Here is a 17,006-nt window from a genome sequence, read left to right as displayed (position 1 = left end):
ATCACATATTGTACCATGCTTCTCCTAAACTTATTCCTCCTGTCTGACTGAAATTTTATATCCTTTGACTAACATCCCTGTAATCCCCCATTCTCCCACAGCCCCTGGTAACCACTGTTCTACCCTCTGCTTCTGTGAGTTCCATATTTTAGATTTCCACATGTGAGATCATGTGGAATTCATCTTTCTGTGCCTGGCTTATTTCACTTAGCATAATGTCCTCCAAATTCATCTCTGTTGTCATAAATGACAAGATATCCATCTTTTCTATGGCTAATGAATATTCCATTGTTTATATATATGCCACATTTTCTTTATTCATTTATCCAATGATGGACACTTAAGTTGATTCTGTATCTGGGCTATTGTGAATAATGCTGCATGGGAATGTAGATGTCTCTTCAACACACTGATTTCGTTTTGTTTGGTTATATATACAGAAGTGGAATTGCTGCATCATATGGTAGTTCTATTTTTAATTTTTTGAGGAAACTCCATACCATTTTCCATATGGCTGTACTAATTTACCTTTTTCTCCACATCCTCACCAACATTTGTCTTTTTGGTGATAACCATTGTAATGAGCATGAGGTGATGTCTCGTTATGGTTTTAATTTACATTTCCCTGATGATTAGTGATGTTGAGCATTCTTTTATATACCTGCTGGCCACTCATATGTTTTCTTTTTAGAAATGTTATTTTAGGTTTTTCTGATTTTTAAATCAAGTTATTTGTTTTCTTGCTATTGAATTGTGTGAGTTCCTCATATATTTTGAATATTAACCCCTTATCAGATATATCATTTGCAAACATGTTCTCCCATCCTTTAAATTGTCTCTTCACTATGTTGATTGTTTCCTTTGTTGTGCAGAAACTTTTTAGTTTGCTGCAAAACCATTATCTATTTTTTCTTCTGTTGACTATACTTCCAGAGTGGTATCCAAAAAATCATTGCCAAGAATAATATCAAGAAGCTTTCCCTATGTTTTTTTCCTAGTAGTTTTATAGTTTCAGGTCATATGTTTAAATCTTTAATCCATTTTGAGTTGATTTTTGTATATGGAGTGAGATAAAGATCCACTTTTATTCTTCTACTAGTGCATATCCAGTTTTCTCAACAGCATTTATTGAAGATACTGTCCTTTCACCACTGTATGTTCTTGGCACCTTTGTAGCTCAGTTGACAATAAATGTGTGGGTGTATTTCTGGGCTCTTCATCCTGTTTTATTAGTTTATATGTCTCTTTTTTTAGAAACACTGTGCTGTTTTGGTGACTAGAGCTCTGTAGTCAATTTCAGATCAGGTAGTACGATGCCTCCAGCTTTGCTCTTGTTGCTCAAAATTGCTTTGGCTGTTTGAGTTTTTTTGATTCCATCAAATTTTAGGGTTTTTTTTTTTCAATTACTGTGAATAATGCCATTGGAATTTTGATGGATTGCACTGAATCTTTGGGTAGAGTGGATATTTTAACAGTATTAATGCTTCCGATTCATGAACACAGGGTATTTTTCAACTTGTGTTTTCTTCAATTTCTTTCACCAGTGTTTTTGTCTTAATTTAATTGTTTTATTTCCCTAGATTTTGGGATTTGGGGGTAACAAGTGGTGTTTGGTAATGAGTAAGTTCTTTAGTGGTGATTTGTGAGATTTTGGTGCACCCATCACCCAAGCAGTATACACTGTACCCAATTTGTAGTCAGTCTTGTATCCCTCACCTCCCTCCCACTATTTCCCCCAAGTCCCCAAAGTCCATTGTATCATTCTTATGCCTTTGCATCCTCATAGCTTAGCTCCCACTTAGGAGTGAGAACATATGATGTTTGGTTCTCCATTCCTAAGTTACTTCACCTAGAATATTGGTCTCATTTCCATCCAGGTTGTTGCAAATGCCTTTATTTTGTTCCTTTTCAGGGCTAAATAGTATTCCATTATATATACATCCTACAATTTCTTTATCTACTATTGATTGATGGGCATTTGGGCTGGTTCCATATTTTTACAATTGTGAATTGTGCTGCTACAAACATGCAGGTGCAAGTGTCTTTTTCATATAATGACTTCTTTTCCTCTGGGTAGATACCCAGTAGTGGGATTGCTGGATCAAATGGTAGTTCTACTTTTAGTCCTTTAAGGAATCTCCACACTGTTTTCCATAGTGGTTGTACTAGTTTACATTTCCACCAGCAGTGTGGAAGTGTTCCCTGTTCACTATATCCACACCAACATCTATTATTATTTGATTTTTTTATTATGGCCATTCTTGCAGGAGTAAGGTGGTATTGCATTGTGGTTTTGATTTGCATTTCCCTGATCATTAGTGATGTTGAGCATTTTTTCATATATTTGTTGGCCATTTGTACGTCTTCTTTTGAAAATTATCTATTCATGTCCTTTGTCCATTTTTTGATGGGATTTTTTTTTCTTGCTAATTTGTTTGAGTTCCCTGTAGATTCCGAATATTACACCTTTGTTGGATGTATAGGTTGTGAAGATTTTCTCCTACTCTTTGGGTTGTCTGTTTACTCTGCTGATTATTTCTTTTGCTGTGCAGAAACGTTTTAGTTTAATTAAGTCCCACCTATTTATCTTGTTGTTGTTTTTATTGTTTGGGGTTGTTTTGTTTTGTTTCAGCTTGGTTTTCCATCTGCTTTTGGGTTCTTGGTCATGAAATCTTTGCCTAAGCCAATATCCAGAAGGGTTTTTCTGATCTTCTAGAATTTTTACGGTTCAGGTCTTAGATTTAAGTCTTTGATCCATCTTGAGTTGATTTTTGTATAAGGTGAGAGATGAGAATCCAGTTTCATGCTTCTACATGTGGCTTGCCAATTATCCCAGCACAGTTTGTTGAATAGGGTTAATATTTGCTTTATGTATTTAGGTGTTCCTATTTTGGGCACATATTTATTTACAACTATCATATCCTCCTGATTGATTGACCCCTTTCTCATTATATAATGGTCTTCTTGTCTCTTTTTACAGTTTTTGTCTTAAAGCCTAATTTTTCTGATAAAAGTTAAGCTACCTTTGCTCTCTTTTGGTTTCTATTTGCATGGAATATTTTTTCCAACCCTTCACGTTCACTCTATGTGTGTTCTTAAAGATGAAATGAGAATCTGTAGAGGCATATGCTTGGGTCTTGTTTTTTTGTTTTTTTGTTTTTTTTTCATTCATTCATTCAGCCACCCTTTTGATTAGAGAATTTAATTCATTTGTATTCAAGGTAATTATTGACAGACAAGGACTTACTACTGCCATTTTGTTAATTGTTTTCTTGTTGTTTTATAGATCTTTTGTTCCTTTCTTCCTCTCTTACTCTTTTCCTTTGTGATTAGGTGCTTTTCTCTAGTGATGTACTTTGATTTTTACTTTTTATCTTTGGTTGCTCTACTATAGGTTTTTGCTTTGTGGTTACCATGAGGCTTACATGAAGCATAGTTATAAAAGGCTATTTTAAACTGATAGCAGCTTAACTTTCCACACTTAAAAAACCTATACACTTTTACTCTGCCAACTGCCCTCCATTTTAGGTCTTTGATGTCATAATTTACCTAGTTTTGGAGATGTGTCCCCTGATTTTGTATCCCTCAACAAATTATTGTAGCAACAGTTATTTTTATAGTTTTGGCTTTTAACTTTATACTAGAGACAGAAGTAATTAACATACCACCACTACGTTATTAGGGTATTCTAAATTGACTATGTATTTACCTTTACCAGTGAGATTTTTGTTTTCAGTTTTCATGTTGTTAATTAGTATTCTTTCATTTGAACTTGGAAAATTCATATTAGTGTTTTTTTGTAAGGTGGTTCTAGTAGTGGTGAACACCCTCAACTTTTGTTTATCTGGAGATGTCTTTATCTCTCCTACATTTTGGAAGATAACTTTTGTTCCATGATTGAAATGGCAAAATTGGTTTTTTAATTATGCAAAGTGCCAGGGTAAACAGAATTACTCTTTTTTTTTTTTTGAGACCAAGTTTCGCTCTTGTTGCCCAGGCTGGAGTGCGGTGGCATGATCTCGGCTCACTGCAACCTCTGCGTCCCAGGTTCAAGCAATTCTCCTGCCTCAGCCTTCCTGAGTAGCTGGGATTACAGGCATGTGCCACCATGCCTGGCTAATTTTGTATTTTTAGTAGAGACGTGGTTTCACCGTGTTGGCCAGGCTGGTCTCAAACACCTGACCTCAGATGATCCACCCACCTAGGCCTCCCAAAGTGCTAGGATTACAGGCGTGAGCTACTGCGCCCAGCCAGAATTACTCTTATTTATCCTGAGCTTGAGGAAGAAAGAATTCAAAATTAGAATTTCACATTACCTAATGGCCAAAGCCTGCATTCAAAATAAGTAATCAGAAAAACATATAAAAACACAGTAAGATAAACAGACTATATGCAGTCATTTTATTGAACCAATCTAACTAGGTAGGATGCAAATTTAAAAAAAAAAACAAAACTTTATTCTTCTCCCACTTACAAACTTTAAACTTGCTTTGTAGAGCAAGTCTCTGGGGAAAAATCCTGAGTGGGTCTCATAGAGTTCTCATTCATTTAAATCACAAGAACAGTCTTGTGTCAGTAATTAAACTGTCTGGCCCAGTGTGGTAATGAAACTTTCAAATGCTTATCCACTTGAGCTTTTCTTTCCATCCCGGCTTGGTACTTCTTTGGGCCTAGAAGCCAGCAATGGGCAAGGGGTTTATCATTGACTTATTCTTACTGACCAGCTCCCCAATACCCAGTAGCTGCTGTTTCTGGCCCTTCCAGGAATGGTTTTAGGAGGAAAGGGGATAAGGAGTAAAGGGCTGGTAATATTGTGATCATACCAAAGGGCTTGGTGGATATTCCATGCTTCCCTTTCTCTCAAGGAGAAACTCCCTTTCTTGGAGACTCTCTCACTAGAACTTTCCAGTGGTGATTCAGGGAACAAGAGAATCTTTGTCCTCAGGCAGAGTCTTTTTCAAGCTGGTCCCAGAGCTCTCCCTCTTGCCAGTTAATTGGTTCAAGGGCACAGTTGCACATCCTTGCCTTGCCTCCGCTACTGTCCTCTGCCTTTCTGTCTGTTCTGAGTTACAGCCTTTCACGTTAGTCCTGTACTCCCCAATCTCCAAGGAGCACAAGTCAAATCATCTAAGTGATTCTCTTGAAGCCTCTTGTTTAAGATGGGGGCAGCACCCTTCCTTTTCCATGGCACTCTGGCATTCCAACAACACTTTAAAGAATTTTTTCTCTCAAAATTCTTAAGCGTCTCCTCTTCAATCCTTCGCCATTTTTTTGCATTATTACTTTATATGATGAACTAAGAGTTGCAAAACTGGTTTTCAGAAATCTCCTTAGCAAATGTTTTACTGGTAGTTTAGCAGCTCACTTTATAATAAAGATATATGATATATTTATTTGGTTCCTCTGCCTCTGGGGCCTCAGCTCATCCTAAAACAGAGAGTCCCATTTTAAAATTCTGTTACATAGCCCAGTGGCAAATTGGCTTTGACCTGAGGGTAATAATGACCAGGAACAAATATAGAACAGAAAAAAATTAAACTGGATATGATATCTGAGTCCCTTCCCTCCCTCATCCTCACAGGGACCAGCTGGGTGAGATGTCGTACACCACAATGTGCATCAAGGAGACGTGCCGATTGATTCCTGCCGTCCCATCCATTTCCAGAGATCTCAGCAAGCCACTTACTTTCCCAGATGGATGCACATTGCCTGCAGGTCTTTATGTTCTTTTCCTAAGCAGTTCCTAGAGGCTGTGGGATCCTGGAGACCACAGTGACAAAGATTAGTGAGTCTCTTAACACTTGGAGAAATCAAAAGATAATGCTAATGAGTGGCTTAGGTTTAATCACCTATGAGGAGCTCAGAGGATAATGCTTTGATCAGATGTGAATTTCAATGACTTTCCCAAAGGCACATAGCCAGTTGCAGCAAAGCTAAACCCAGAATCCCTGTCTCTGGAATCCAACCCAGGGTCCCTTCCATTATGGGACATCATTTCTAAGATAACCTTTGTTTGACTGAGTTTGAAACCCAGCTGAAATTTCATAGAAAATAGCACCAGTATCTTTATCTGAAAGACCAAGGGGGTCTTTGACCTCATCATCATATCACCTTTATAAATGTGCAACATTTAATAGTTCATATAGAGCCTTTAAACCCATTATCTCATTTTTCCCCTTGGAATCCAGTGTTAACAGATGCTTATACAATGACTTACAGTTTACTGAACACATTTAAATACTTTTGATGTGGCCAGAAATCCAGAGGGAGCCCCAGTGTACAGATGAGGTTAACTGAAGTGAGCAGAGCTGGAACTCGTGCAGAGGCCCTGAGTCTGGAGCCTAGAGCTCTTTGGAACAACACAGGTTTTTGACCAGGGCTTATAGGTAGCAGAGGGGCCATGTGAGATATATTTTCACTTATCTGATTCAATGTTCTGTTAATTCATGTCTTAGGAAGCAAGCCAACAGGATTGCTTGTGGCAAACACCTACAGCCTGTAACAGTAAACAGTTACTGTAACTTTGCTGACAGACCCAGAATTAATTTCTGGAAACTAGAATTATTTCTGGAAACCAAATAACCCTCAGATTCTCTCTCCTTTGTTTTGTACTCTGTTTCTCCCCAAACCACATGGATATTTGCCAAAATTCTCTCTACTTTCCATATGTGAACGGCACCAGTAGAAATTTGTCACTGTATCTGCATGATGGAATCACAGTTCTGTGCTTTTTTATTCTTTTTTTGTTTTCCTCTCGAGATGGACTTTTGCTATGTAGCCCAGGATAGAAGATAGTGGCGTCATCTCTGCTCACATCTACCTCTGCCTCCCAGGTTTAAGAAATTCTCCTGCCTCAGCCTCCCAAGTAGCTGGAATTATAGGTGCACACCACCACGCCTGGATAATTTTTGTATTTTTATTAGAGATGGGATTTCACCATGTTGGCCAGGCTGGTCTCAAGCTCCTGACCTTGAGACCAGCCCTCCTCAGCCTCCCAAAGTAGTGGGATTACAGGTGTGAGCCACCGCGCCCAGCCAGTTCTGTGCTTTAATACCCAAACTGTCTCCAGGAGGAGCTTAATAGTCCATTAAGAGGTATTTAGGGCAGGCACAGTGGCTGATGCATATAATCCCAATATTTTGTGAGGCCAAGGTGGGAAGATTCCTTGAGGTTAGGAGTCTGAGATTAGTCTAGGCAACACAGGGAGACCCTGTCTTTACAAAAAAAAAAATCACCAGGCGTGGTATTGCATGCGTGTATTCCTGCCTACTTGGGGGGCTGAGGCAAGAGGATCACTTGAGCTCAGAAGTCGAGGTTACTGTGAGCAATGCTCACACCATTGCTCTCCAGCCTGAGTGACAGAGCCAGACCCTGACTCTAAACAAAAACAAAAAACAAATATTTAAGTAATTTCCAAACATAGCAGAAAACGTAAGCATGGTTTATCACTTCGATATGACACCAACAGCTACTTAAGATAGAATCATGAATTAAGTAAATTGTTGTGTGGAAAGCTAAGGTGCCAACCCAAGCCGCATCTTCTTAGGTGTTCCTCACTGGTGTCATCAGCTACAGCAGGCAGAGCATTGCCAGGAGCTAGCTCGTCCCTTCAAGAACCAAAGTCTTGTTTAAGAGCAGTATAACAGTAGCCCACAACTTGCTGTTTCTCCTGCAATCTCTTTTATTTCCCTCCTTTCTCAGGGATCACCGTGGTTCTTAGTATTTGGGGTCTTCACCACAACCCTGCTGTCTGGAAAAACCCAAAGGTATGATTCTCTCTTGTACGTAAATATTTCCAAGAACTAATGCTGTGCAAGTCACTTTTTGGTAGCTAAGCACAGAAGTGGCTATATAATTAAGGGAAATGACACAAAGTAAACAAAAATAAACGTAAAAGCCAAAAGAAATGTAAAACTATTCTATGTTCTTGAAACACTCTTGACGCGTATCAGTGATTTCTTTCACAAAAGCCACTAAGGTTTAAGATCTATTACATGTAATAGGAAGCTGGGGTGTATGTCTCTGTAACAATTGGCCACATAATCATTTAGGCTTGATTTCTAAGTGGATGCACATCCATTTCTAGGTGGATGTATCTCCATAGTGAAAATAATACCACTTGCCATAGTACTTTTGTTTCCCTGGGTATCAGACAAATCAACTGGGAGGCTGTAAGGTCTGCAGGTATGAAGGTGCACTGCCCAGTGTAGTAGCCACGGGCCACATACGGCTACTGAGCACATGAAATGTGGCCAGTTGGAATTGAGTTGTGCTGTAAGTGTAAAATACGCGCTGGATTTTGAAGATGTAGTACCCTAAAAAAATGTGAAACATTTCCTTTTAGTAATTATTTATATTGATTACAGGTTGGAATGAAAATTTTTGATTAAATAAACTCTATTAAGATTAATTTCACGTTTTAAAAATGTGGCCACCAGAACATTTTAAATTACACATGCAGTTCACATTATATTTCTCTTGATCAGTGCTAGGTAGTAGGTGAAGAAATGTGTTCATGTTGTTTTGGGGATGGTGGTGGGCTTGTCCTCTCATTTCAGGTCTTTGACCCCTTGAGGTTCTCTCAGGAGAATTGTGATCAGAGACACCCCTATGCCTACTTACCATTCTCAGCTGGATCAAGGTGAGAACAATTTGACGTTGCTCAAAGTATCCAAAGATGTTTACTTGAGAGTAGTTTATTCCTTTCAGCTCCTCAGCTCTGTAAATTCTTCCAGGGAACCATAGATCTTGGTGCCTATTTGAGCCCCAAAGGATCAGTTAGTTTTACAAAGGACAATCCTATTCTCTGTCACCTCCTTTTTGGCTATGCCTCGAAAGCAGTCCCACAATGTAAGCTACTGCTCACAGGCTCAATGCAGTCCACCTTCAAAGCGAGATAAATAATTTCATGAGTAACTCCAACTGCCACCTTGTTATAGGGAAGGCATCATGTTGGAGCCTCCCAGCTCACATTCTCACAGTAAACAATTTAAGTCTAAAGTTCAAAAGTTTCAATGGCATTAGGTGGAAAAATGTCGCTTTACTGTGTACTGTAGACTTCTTGTGCTAGTATTATAATATAGTCAGAAGACACATCATTTTTTCAAGTATCGCTTTCTTTCCCTCTTGTCTTCAGGAACTGCATCGGGCAGCAGTTTGCCATGATTCAGTTAAAGGTGGCCATTGCTTTGATTCTGCTCCACTTTAGAGTGACTCCAGACCCCACCAGGCCTCCTACTTTCTCCAGCCACTCTATCCTCAAGCCCAAGAATGGGATGTATTTGCACCTGAAGAAACTCTCTGAATGTTAGATCTCAGGGTACAATGGTTAAATATACTTTGTTTTTAAGTTAAATTTACAGCTAATGATCCAAGCAGATAGAAAGGGATCAATGTATGGTGGGAGGATTGGAGGTTGGTGGGATAGGGGTCTCTGTGAAGCTACACATGATCCAAAATCATTTCTAGGTACACAGTGTGTCAGCTAGATCTGTTTCTATATGACTTTGGGAGATCTTCAGATCTTTTCCGTTAAACTTTCACTACTGTTAATGCTATATACACCAATAGACTTTCCTATATTTTCTGTTGTTTTTAAAATAGTTTTCAGAATTACGCAAGTAATAAGTGCATGTATGCTCACTATCAAAAATTCCCAACACTAGAAAAGCATGTAGAATAAAAATTTTAAATCTCACTTCACATAGCCTAGAGTCTATGCCCTGACCAATCCTACTGCTTTTCCTGAAAACAGAATAATTTAGTGTGCATTCTTTCGGCTGTTTCCTATACATTTTTTATGTAAAATACAGCAATGTGTTCATATAGATGTGATCATTCCTATATTGTTATTGATTTTTTCACTTAATAAAAATTCACCTTATCCCTTATCATGGCTTTATGGTATTCTGTAGTATGAATGTACTATAATTTATTTAACTATTTTCCTTATTGGGCATTTAAGTTATTTCTAGTTTTTTAAAAACAGGTTTGTTGGCCATTTATGTTCATATTTGTTTTGTTCTCTGTGATTTGTCTGTACACTGTTTATGCTTGTTTTTCTGTGGAACTGTCTTTTTCTTATTGATTGTTATGGGTTCTTTATATATTATGGATAATAATCCTTGATTATAACTATTTTTTGTAATTTTTCCCATTCTGTCACTTTTCATAAAAAACTGTATTTATGATGTCTTTTACTATATAAAACCTTTTAGATTTTCATGAAGTAAGATACTTATATTTTTTAAGGTTTCTGGGTTTTGAGCCCTGGATAAGAAAGCCTTTATCTAGAATATTATATATTCTGCATATTTTCCTGGTGGTAATCTTGTACAGCCTAAAGGGAAATGTCTTCATAATTTCCAGATTCATCACTCATTTGAGCCTAATCAGAAATTTAGACTTGTCTTTAAGTGCAGGAGGAGGCCTTTGAAGGGCTTTCATCAGAGGTGAGATACGAGGTGAATTACATTTTAAGCAAGTTTTACATCCATTATACGGAGAATAAGTAAGTGCATTAGAAGGGGCAAGAGTGGGGAAACAGGGAAACCAGTTAGGAAGCTGTTGCAATGTACAGAGGAGAGATGGTGGTGGCTTGGCAAGGGTGAAGTTGAAGGGAAATGACTGTGAAATGGATTTGGGTGGCATTTGGTAAAGAAGCTAGGACTTATTAATTGGAAATAGGTGGTTAGGGACTGGGAGAAATCTAAGATTAGGAAGACTAACCAAAGATATCCTATTTGATTATAGGAACAGTTTTGACAGTACTTGTGACTGGTTTGCTCTCACTATGCAGTCATCAATACTTTGCCTTGCTGGACATTGTGGTTATGACTAAATCCTATAGTAAAAGTGGTGTAGGCCCCTGAGACATCTAATAAGGAGAGAGGCTAAGTATGAGAAAGAAGGTAGCTTGTGAGACCAAGAATTCCCTTAACCACATAGAAGAGTCTCTATGCTTAGTGTGACAAAACTCATATCCTGCCAAGAGTTTATGAGGGGATAGAGAGGATTCAGTTCTCAAAGGTAGTGGCCTCAAATACCCCATATAAAAATATCTGGCAGGGTTCAAATAACTGATATAGATCCTATTTTCCTGTTGCCTTCTCTGTGTCCATATGCACTATTTGGAAAGATAACTGTATTAGCCTATTTTCACACCACTATAGAGATACTACCCAAGACTGGGTTATTTATAAAGAAAAGAGGTTTGACTCACAGTTCGGCATGGCTGGGGAGGCCTCAGGAAACTTACAACCATGGGAAAAGGGGAAGCAGGAACGTTTTACATGGCAGTAGGTGACAGAGTTAGCATTTGAAGAAGGAACCATCAAACACTTATAAAACCCTCAGATCTCCGGGTACTCACTATCCCAAGCACAGCATGGAGGAAACTACCTCCATGATCCAGTCACCTCCCTCCCTCCACATGTGGAGATTACAGGTCCTTCCCTCAACACATGGGGATTACAGTGAGATTTGGGTGGGGATACAGAGCCAAACCATATCAATCACCAATACTTGGGGGCAGCTTTCCCTGGCCACCAGTTTAATTTGTAACCTATGTCCAGTGCTTTAGCATGGAGTAAGGGTAAGTGGAAGCCTACAGCCCCTATGGTCATGTGTGCTTGGTGCATTCTAGAACTTACAGCAATAATATTTGTGGTGAGCCTTGCTATTTTCTTTATAAATTAACTCAGATGGCCTGCAGGAAATTTGAATGACTCTTGATTACTGAACTGTAAATGATGTGACACCCTTCCTAGTCAATACTACCCTTTATACTGCTTCTATTTTAAAGGACACATCCCAGTCCATGTTTAAAACATAAGCTATTTGTGGCAAAGGTGACTCAACGTCCCTTGAACATCCTTTCTCCACTCCTAAAGAAATAGAAATGTTAGCTGAGCTCATGGTTGCCATAATTCCCGGCCTCTCTTTCAATGAGATGTGTCATGTGACTAGATTTTGAGCAGAACTGTGAGCAGAAGTGATGTGTACAACAGCCAGCTAATATCTTCAAAAGGAAAAGGACATGCCTTCCCTTTTGCTTTTATCTCCTTCCCAGTTTCGTAAAGGCGACTGGTGGCAGGAGCTAGAGCAGCTATCTTAGATCTTTCACTGAAAGCCATATATTGAAAAGAGCAGGACAACAGTGTAGAAGGAGCCTAGGTGCCAGGATGACCTTGTAGAGCAAACTACTTGACTACCTCTGGACCATCTAACTTCGAAAGACGTTTATGTAGGAGACAAATGAATTATTATCTTGTTGAAACTCCTCTATACAGGACCTTTTTGTTAAAGTAAGCTGTCAGCTGTTACTGGTGTGATCAGTGCTTTCTTTTCATTTCCTGTCTATCCTGATAATCAAGATCGGTTTGCTTTTACTTGGTACAAACAGTATATTTCTACTGTTTGTTTCAGGGCTGTTTAAAATAACAATGGAAAATTGCTGGACAATGCCTATATTGTCACTGATTTTTTCACTTAATAAAAGTTACTTCATTCCTTATCATGGTTTCATGGTATTCTGTAATGAGAATGTACTGTAATTTATTTAACTATTTTCCTTATTTAATATTTAAGTTATTTAAAATTTTAAAAACATTTGTTGGCCATTTATGTTTATCTTTGTATTGTTCTCTGTGATTTATCTGTACACTATGTTTGTTTTTCTATAGAGTTGTCTTTTTCTTACTGATTTTTATGAGTTCTTTATATATTGTGGATAATAATCCTTGGTTATAACTCTTCTTTGTGATTTTTTCCCATTCTGTTACTTTTTATAAAAACCGTTAAGAGGTTCATGAGAAAAGAAAGGAGTAGTTTTCATTACCAAATATCCAGTTGTAAACCAGAAATGGAGGGGGTGGGCAAGCATCCTGAAGGAGCCACATAGGCTTGGACAAAATACTGTGACTCTTTCTTCTTGTTCCCTCAACTGGGAGGTGACACAGAAGCAAAAAAGAGTGCTCAGTTTCTTGAACAGTAACCTTAAACTTTTTCCATAAAGTGTAATATGTCCAACCAAGTTGCCAGTTATATCAAGTGTTGTTTTTATTTTTTACCTTTTCTGAATCATAGACATTTTCCCCAATAGGAAGAATATCATGAATCTTCTCCAGAAACTTGTACATGCTCCTAGCACCAACAATGTGTCTATGATTTCATGGCATTGGTCAACCATGAACCCATGTCTAGACCCAATTGAGAGCCCTTCCTCTGCCTAAGTATTAAGAACATTGGCAATGTCCCTGTCTAGTAATGGAGGCACCCATTAGCTCAGGAAGCAAGTCATTCCATCCTTAGGCAGCTATTATTCACAAAAGTGTTTCAGAATACTGAACCCAAACCTTTCTTATGACTTGCCCATTGGCACACTCAAAATTTCTTTATAAATTGATAGTTTTCAGAGTTCTTTTATTACTTTTATATAATTGAATCTGTACCACCCGCCTTGTGATGTATGTAGTATTATTGTTACACTCAATTCCAGATGAGTAAAGAGGAGTTCAACAAGATCAGGTGACATACCCAAGATCTCTCAGTCATTGAATAGCAGACCCAAAACTCTTGGAGCCTTGGCAACTATTTATGTATTTAGAGACAGTTCTCACGTCTTTCTAAGTCCCCAGTGTTTTGGGTCTATGGTATTGGCAAGTCAGATGAAGGCTTTCACTAACATCCACTACCACAGAGTCAACATGTGGAGACCTGAGGGTGTTCATGGCAGTCACCCTGGAACCAACTGTCTTCTGCAGCTACTCCCACAAGCTAAATTTTAGAAAATTTGGGTTTTAGGGTTCAAGTCACATTTGATTTCAAATCCTGGCTCTACTTCCTAGTAGCTGAATAATCTCCATGAGCTGTAGTTTTCTCCTGTCAAACTGACCATAGCAACACTTCCTTCATAATGTTATTGAGAAGATGAAAGGAGAGTTCTTATGTAAAGGCATAGTATAGTGTCTGTTATAGAGTAGACATTCAATAAAGTTTTGTTTCCTTATGGGAGTCTGAGACATATCCTTCTGGCTTTATTTCCATATTTGTGGTTTCCTGTGTTATTTGCTATTTGAAAACAGCATCTTTATTGTTCTGATCTCTTTGGGGGCCAGGGAAATTTATCTTTCTATTGGTTTAGAAGATATCATGGACAACTGTGCTCTTTTCTGCGTCCATAGAGACAAGATGGTATCCCTTACCAGAAGGCATTGCCTTGATGCAATCTTTTGTCCAGTCTACCTAATTTTTTCAATTCCTAAAAGAAATTTTAAGTCTCTGGATTAGCATACATTTGAATGCTTAACATAATATTATAAAACATTTTAATGGAAATCATTCAATAGGAAAATAAAATAATCTAGAAAGAGTGTGTCAGTAAATGGGAAATCAATATTTAATTTTCAAAGATTCCATTCATGTGCATTTCCGAAATGCAGGGCTGGGATGGGGAAAGAACAGGAAGAGCTGCTAGTGATTGGTAGACACAGGTTATTTTATGTATTTTTTAAAAGAAGATGAGTTTTGTCTTCTTTACATGACATTCACTGTGGGGTCTGTAGTAGTAATTTATATGAATGCAACTCTTACATTTAAGGATCAGTGAGGAAAATGGAAACTGCAGTAGGTAGTTCAAACAGAGGAATATAACACAAGGAATTGTTTCTATAAGTGTTGGAAGACTGAAAAAGAAAAAAAAAAAAGCAACTGTGCTCAGCTATCTAAGGAGGGCACCCTGCATGGCAGCAACGAAACCATAAACAAAAACAAAGAATGAATGTTATTAAAGTCAGGAAAACATTCACATCTTGGAGAAAGAGAGGGGGTTTGCGATGGGAAGGCAGGCATGAGGTTTTTAGCAGTGCTAGTCATGTGCAATTTTTTTCTTTTAAACCAGGGTTGCAACTATATGGCTGTTTGTTAGACAACATTTTAAGCTGTACATCTGTTCCCTGTACTTTTTGAATGTGTTCTATGTTTCACCATTTTAAAAGTTTTTAAAACATGATCAGTTTGGTTTTATTAACACCATAAATACGCAGCATCTCAAGGATAATCATAATTGTGGGGTGGCAGTGTTTAAGGTTCAGAGATGGTGATGAGGAAGAGGGGTGTGAATTCTCTTTCATGTCAAGTGATTGAACATCTTGGACAATCTAAGGTGGTAAAAGCTGGAGTCCTAAGAAGTCCATTTGCATCTTGGAGAAAGAGGGGTTTGTTACATTCCTGCCTTCCGTGACATAATTAAGGCAGGCAGACTATTCCTTCCGCAACTGTACCATTGCCTGAAGTGAGGAAAGGAATAAAATAGGGCATACTGAATACTGTGTGACTGACACAATGTTTTTCTATATAAAAACTAGTGATAATCTTTAAATAACATAGGACTCTAGCCTGCACCCTTACCCTCTCAAATGCACACAGACTATCTCAATGCACAATAACTCACTGATACCAGAAGAGAGAAATAATCAAATGTATAAGAAGAAAATTCAGGATGAAATAGGCATACAGATCTTACCAGGTAATAGAAGATCTATCCCCTAGGAGTTCCCTGATTTCATCTCGGCATCTCTGCTGATGCTCAGGTACTTTGGCAAGCAGTAAAGGATCCAGGAGATAGCACTGGATGTGGTGTCATGTCCTGCAATCATGAACGTTTTCACTTCAGCCTGGAGATCTGCTTCAGAGAAGTCTTTGATGTTTTTGCTCTAAAAAATGACAGTGATGATCTTTATCAAAGCTGGCTATGGATTGTTATCTTTTTCAATTATAGCAATGATGATACAAAAAGTGTTTTAAATTCAAAATTAATACAACTAATTTGGCATATATTTTTCTATTTTACTTTTTTTCAAACCTTAACAGAACACCAGGCGATGTAAAAAGAAATGACTCAACAGAATTCCACTGGCAGAATAAATCAAGAATCCCACTGACATTCATATTTTTTGATTTATTAATTCTACTTAAAGGAATAAACTCTAAGAAAATGTTTAAAAATTGCACAAGAGATTTATGTACAAGAATGTTTAATACCATAGTCAAAAGAAGGGAAGACCGTAAGTGGCCAAAAATAGAGAAAGGTAAAATAAAGTATGGACCGCCCATAAAATGGGACATTATGTAGTAACTAAAATTATGTCTTTGAATAACTTCTTAATGATAAGGGAAAAGCTCATGATTTAATATTAGGTGAAAAGAGCAGTATTAGAAATGTATTACATAGGTATATGTGAGATAATAGTAATTTAAAAATATACAAGTTGAATAGACAAAATATTGAAGGAAAATAGTAGTATTACCAAATGGGATTGCAGGCAGTTTTAATTTCCTTTACTGTCTGTTGAATTTTGTTTAACAATTAATGTGTACTATTTTTCCACCAACAACAGGCAAGCCAAGAGCCAAATCATGAATGAGCTCCCATTCACAACTGCCACAAAAGAATAAAATATCTAGGAATATATCTAACAGGGGAAGTGAAGGACCTTTTCGAGAAGAACTACAAACCACTGCTCAAAGAAATCTGGGATGACACAAACAAGTGAGAAAACATTCCATGCTCTTGGGTAACAGGAATCAATATCATGAAAATGGCCATATTGCCCAAAGCAATTTATAGATTCAATGCTGTTCCCCTTAAAGTACTACTGACATTCTTCATAGAATTAGAAAATGTTTTAAAATTCATATGGGACTGGGTGCAGTGACTCAAGCCTGTAATCCCAGCACTTTGGAAGGCCGAGGCAGGAGGATCACTTGAGGTCAAGAGTTCAAGACCAGCCTGGCCAACATGATGAAACCCCATCTCTACTAAAAATACAAAAATTAGCCAGGCATGATGGCTGGCATCTGTAATCCCAGCTACTCGGGAGGCTGAGACACAAGAATCACTTGAACCCGGGAGGTGGAGATTGCAGTGAGCTAGGAGCACATCACTGCACTCCAGCTTGGGCAACAGAGTGACAGTCAGTCTCAAAAAAAAAAAAAAAAAAAAAATT

At 38.0% G+C, this 17,006-nt stretch overlaps 2 protein-coding genes across 6 annotated transcripts in view; one reads left to right on the top strand and one right to left on the bottom strand.

Moving 5' to 3' along the window:
- The window catches only part of LOC101014098 (cytochrome P450 4X1), a 111,070-nt gene extending 100,838 nt beyond the window's left edge, over positions 1 to 10,232 (top strand). For 3 of the 5 annotated variants that reach the window (XM_017961261.3, XM_009207975.4, XM_021941308.2), the window contains 4 exons: positions 5,582 to 5,715; positions 7,702 to 7,766; positions 8,559 to 8,641; positions 9,137 to 9,890. In XM_017961261.3, the coding sequence (XP_017816750.2) occupies positions 5,582 to 5,715; positions 7,702 to 7,766; positions 8,559 to 8,641; positions 9,137 to 9,311 (457 nt within the window). In that variant the 3' untranslated portion in view covers positions 9,312 to 9,890. Of the gene's footprint in view, positions 1 to 5,581; positions 5,716 to 7,701; positions 7,767 to 8,558; positions 8,642 to 9,136 lie in introns of all 5 variants that reach the window. The other 2 variants (XM_009207969.3, XM_003891835.4) reach the window with 1 other exon arrangement.
- The window catches only part of LOC101014805 (putative inactive cytochrome P450 family member 4Z2), an 87,652-nt gene that overhangs the window by 48,300 nt on the left and 22,346 nt on the right, over positions 1 to 17,006 (bottom strand). The window contains 2 exon segments of the mRNA XM_009208012.4: positions 15,524 to 15,602; positions 15,605 to 15,713. Coding sequence (XP_009206276.1) covers positions 15,524 to 15,602; positions 15,605 to 15,713 — 188 coding nt within the window.

This window comes from Papio anubis, chromosome 1 (genome assembly GCF_008728515.1).
Source record: "Papio anubis isolate 15944 chromosome 1, Panubis1.0, whole genome shotgun sequence".
Classification (NCBI taxonomy): domain Eukaryota; kingdom Metazoa; phylum Chordata; class Mammalia; order Primates; family Cercopithecidae; genus Papio; species Papio anubis.
This window is presented reverse-complemented; position numbering and strand designations above follow the sequence as displayed.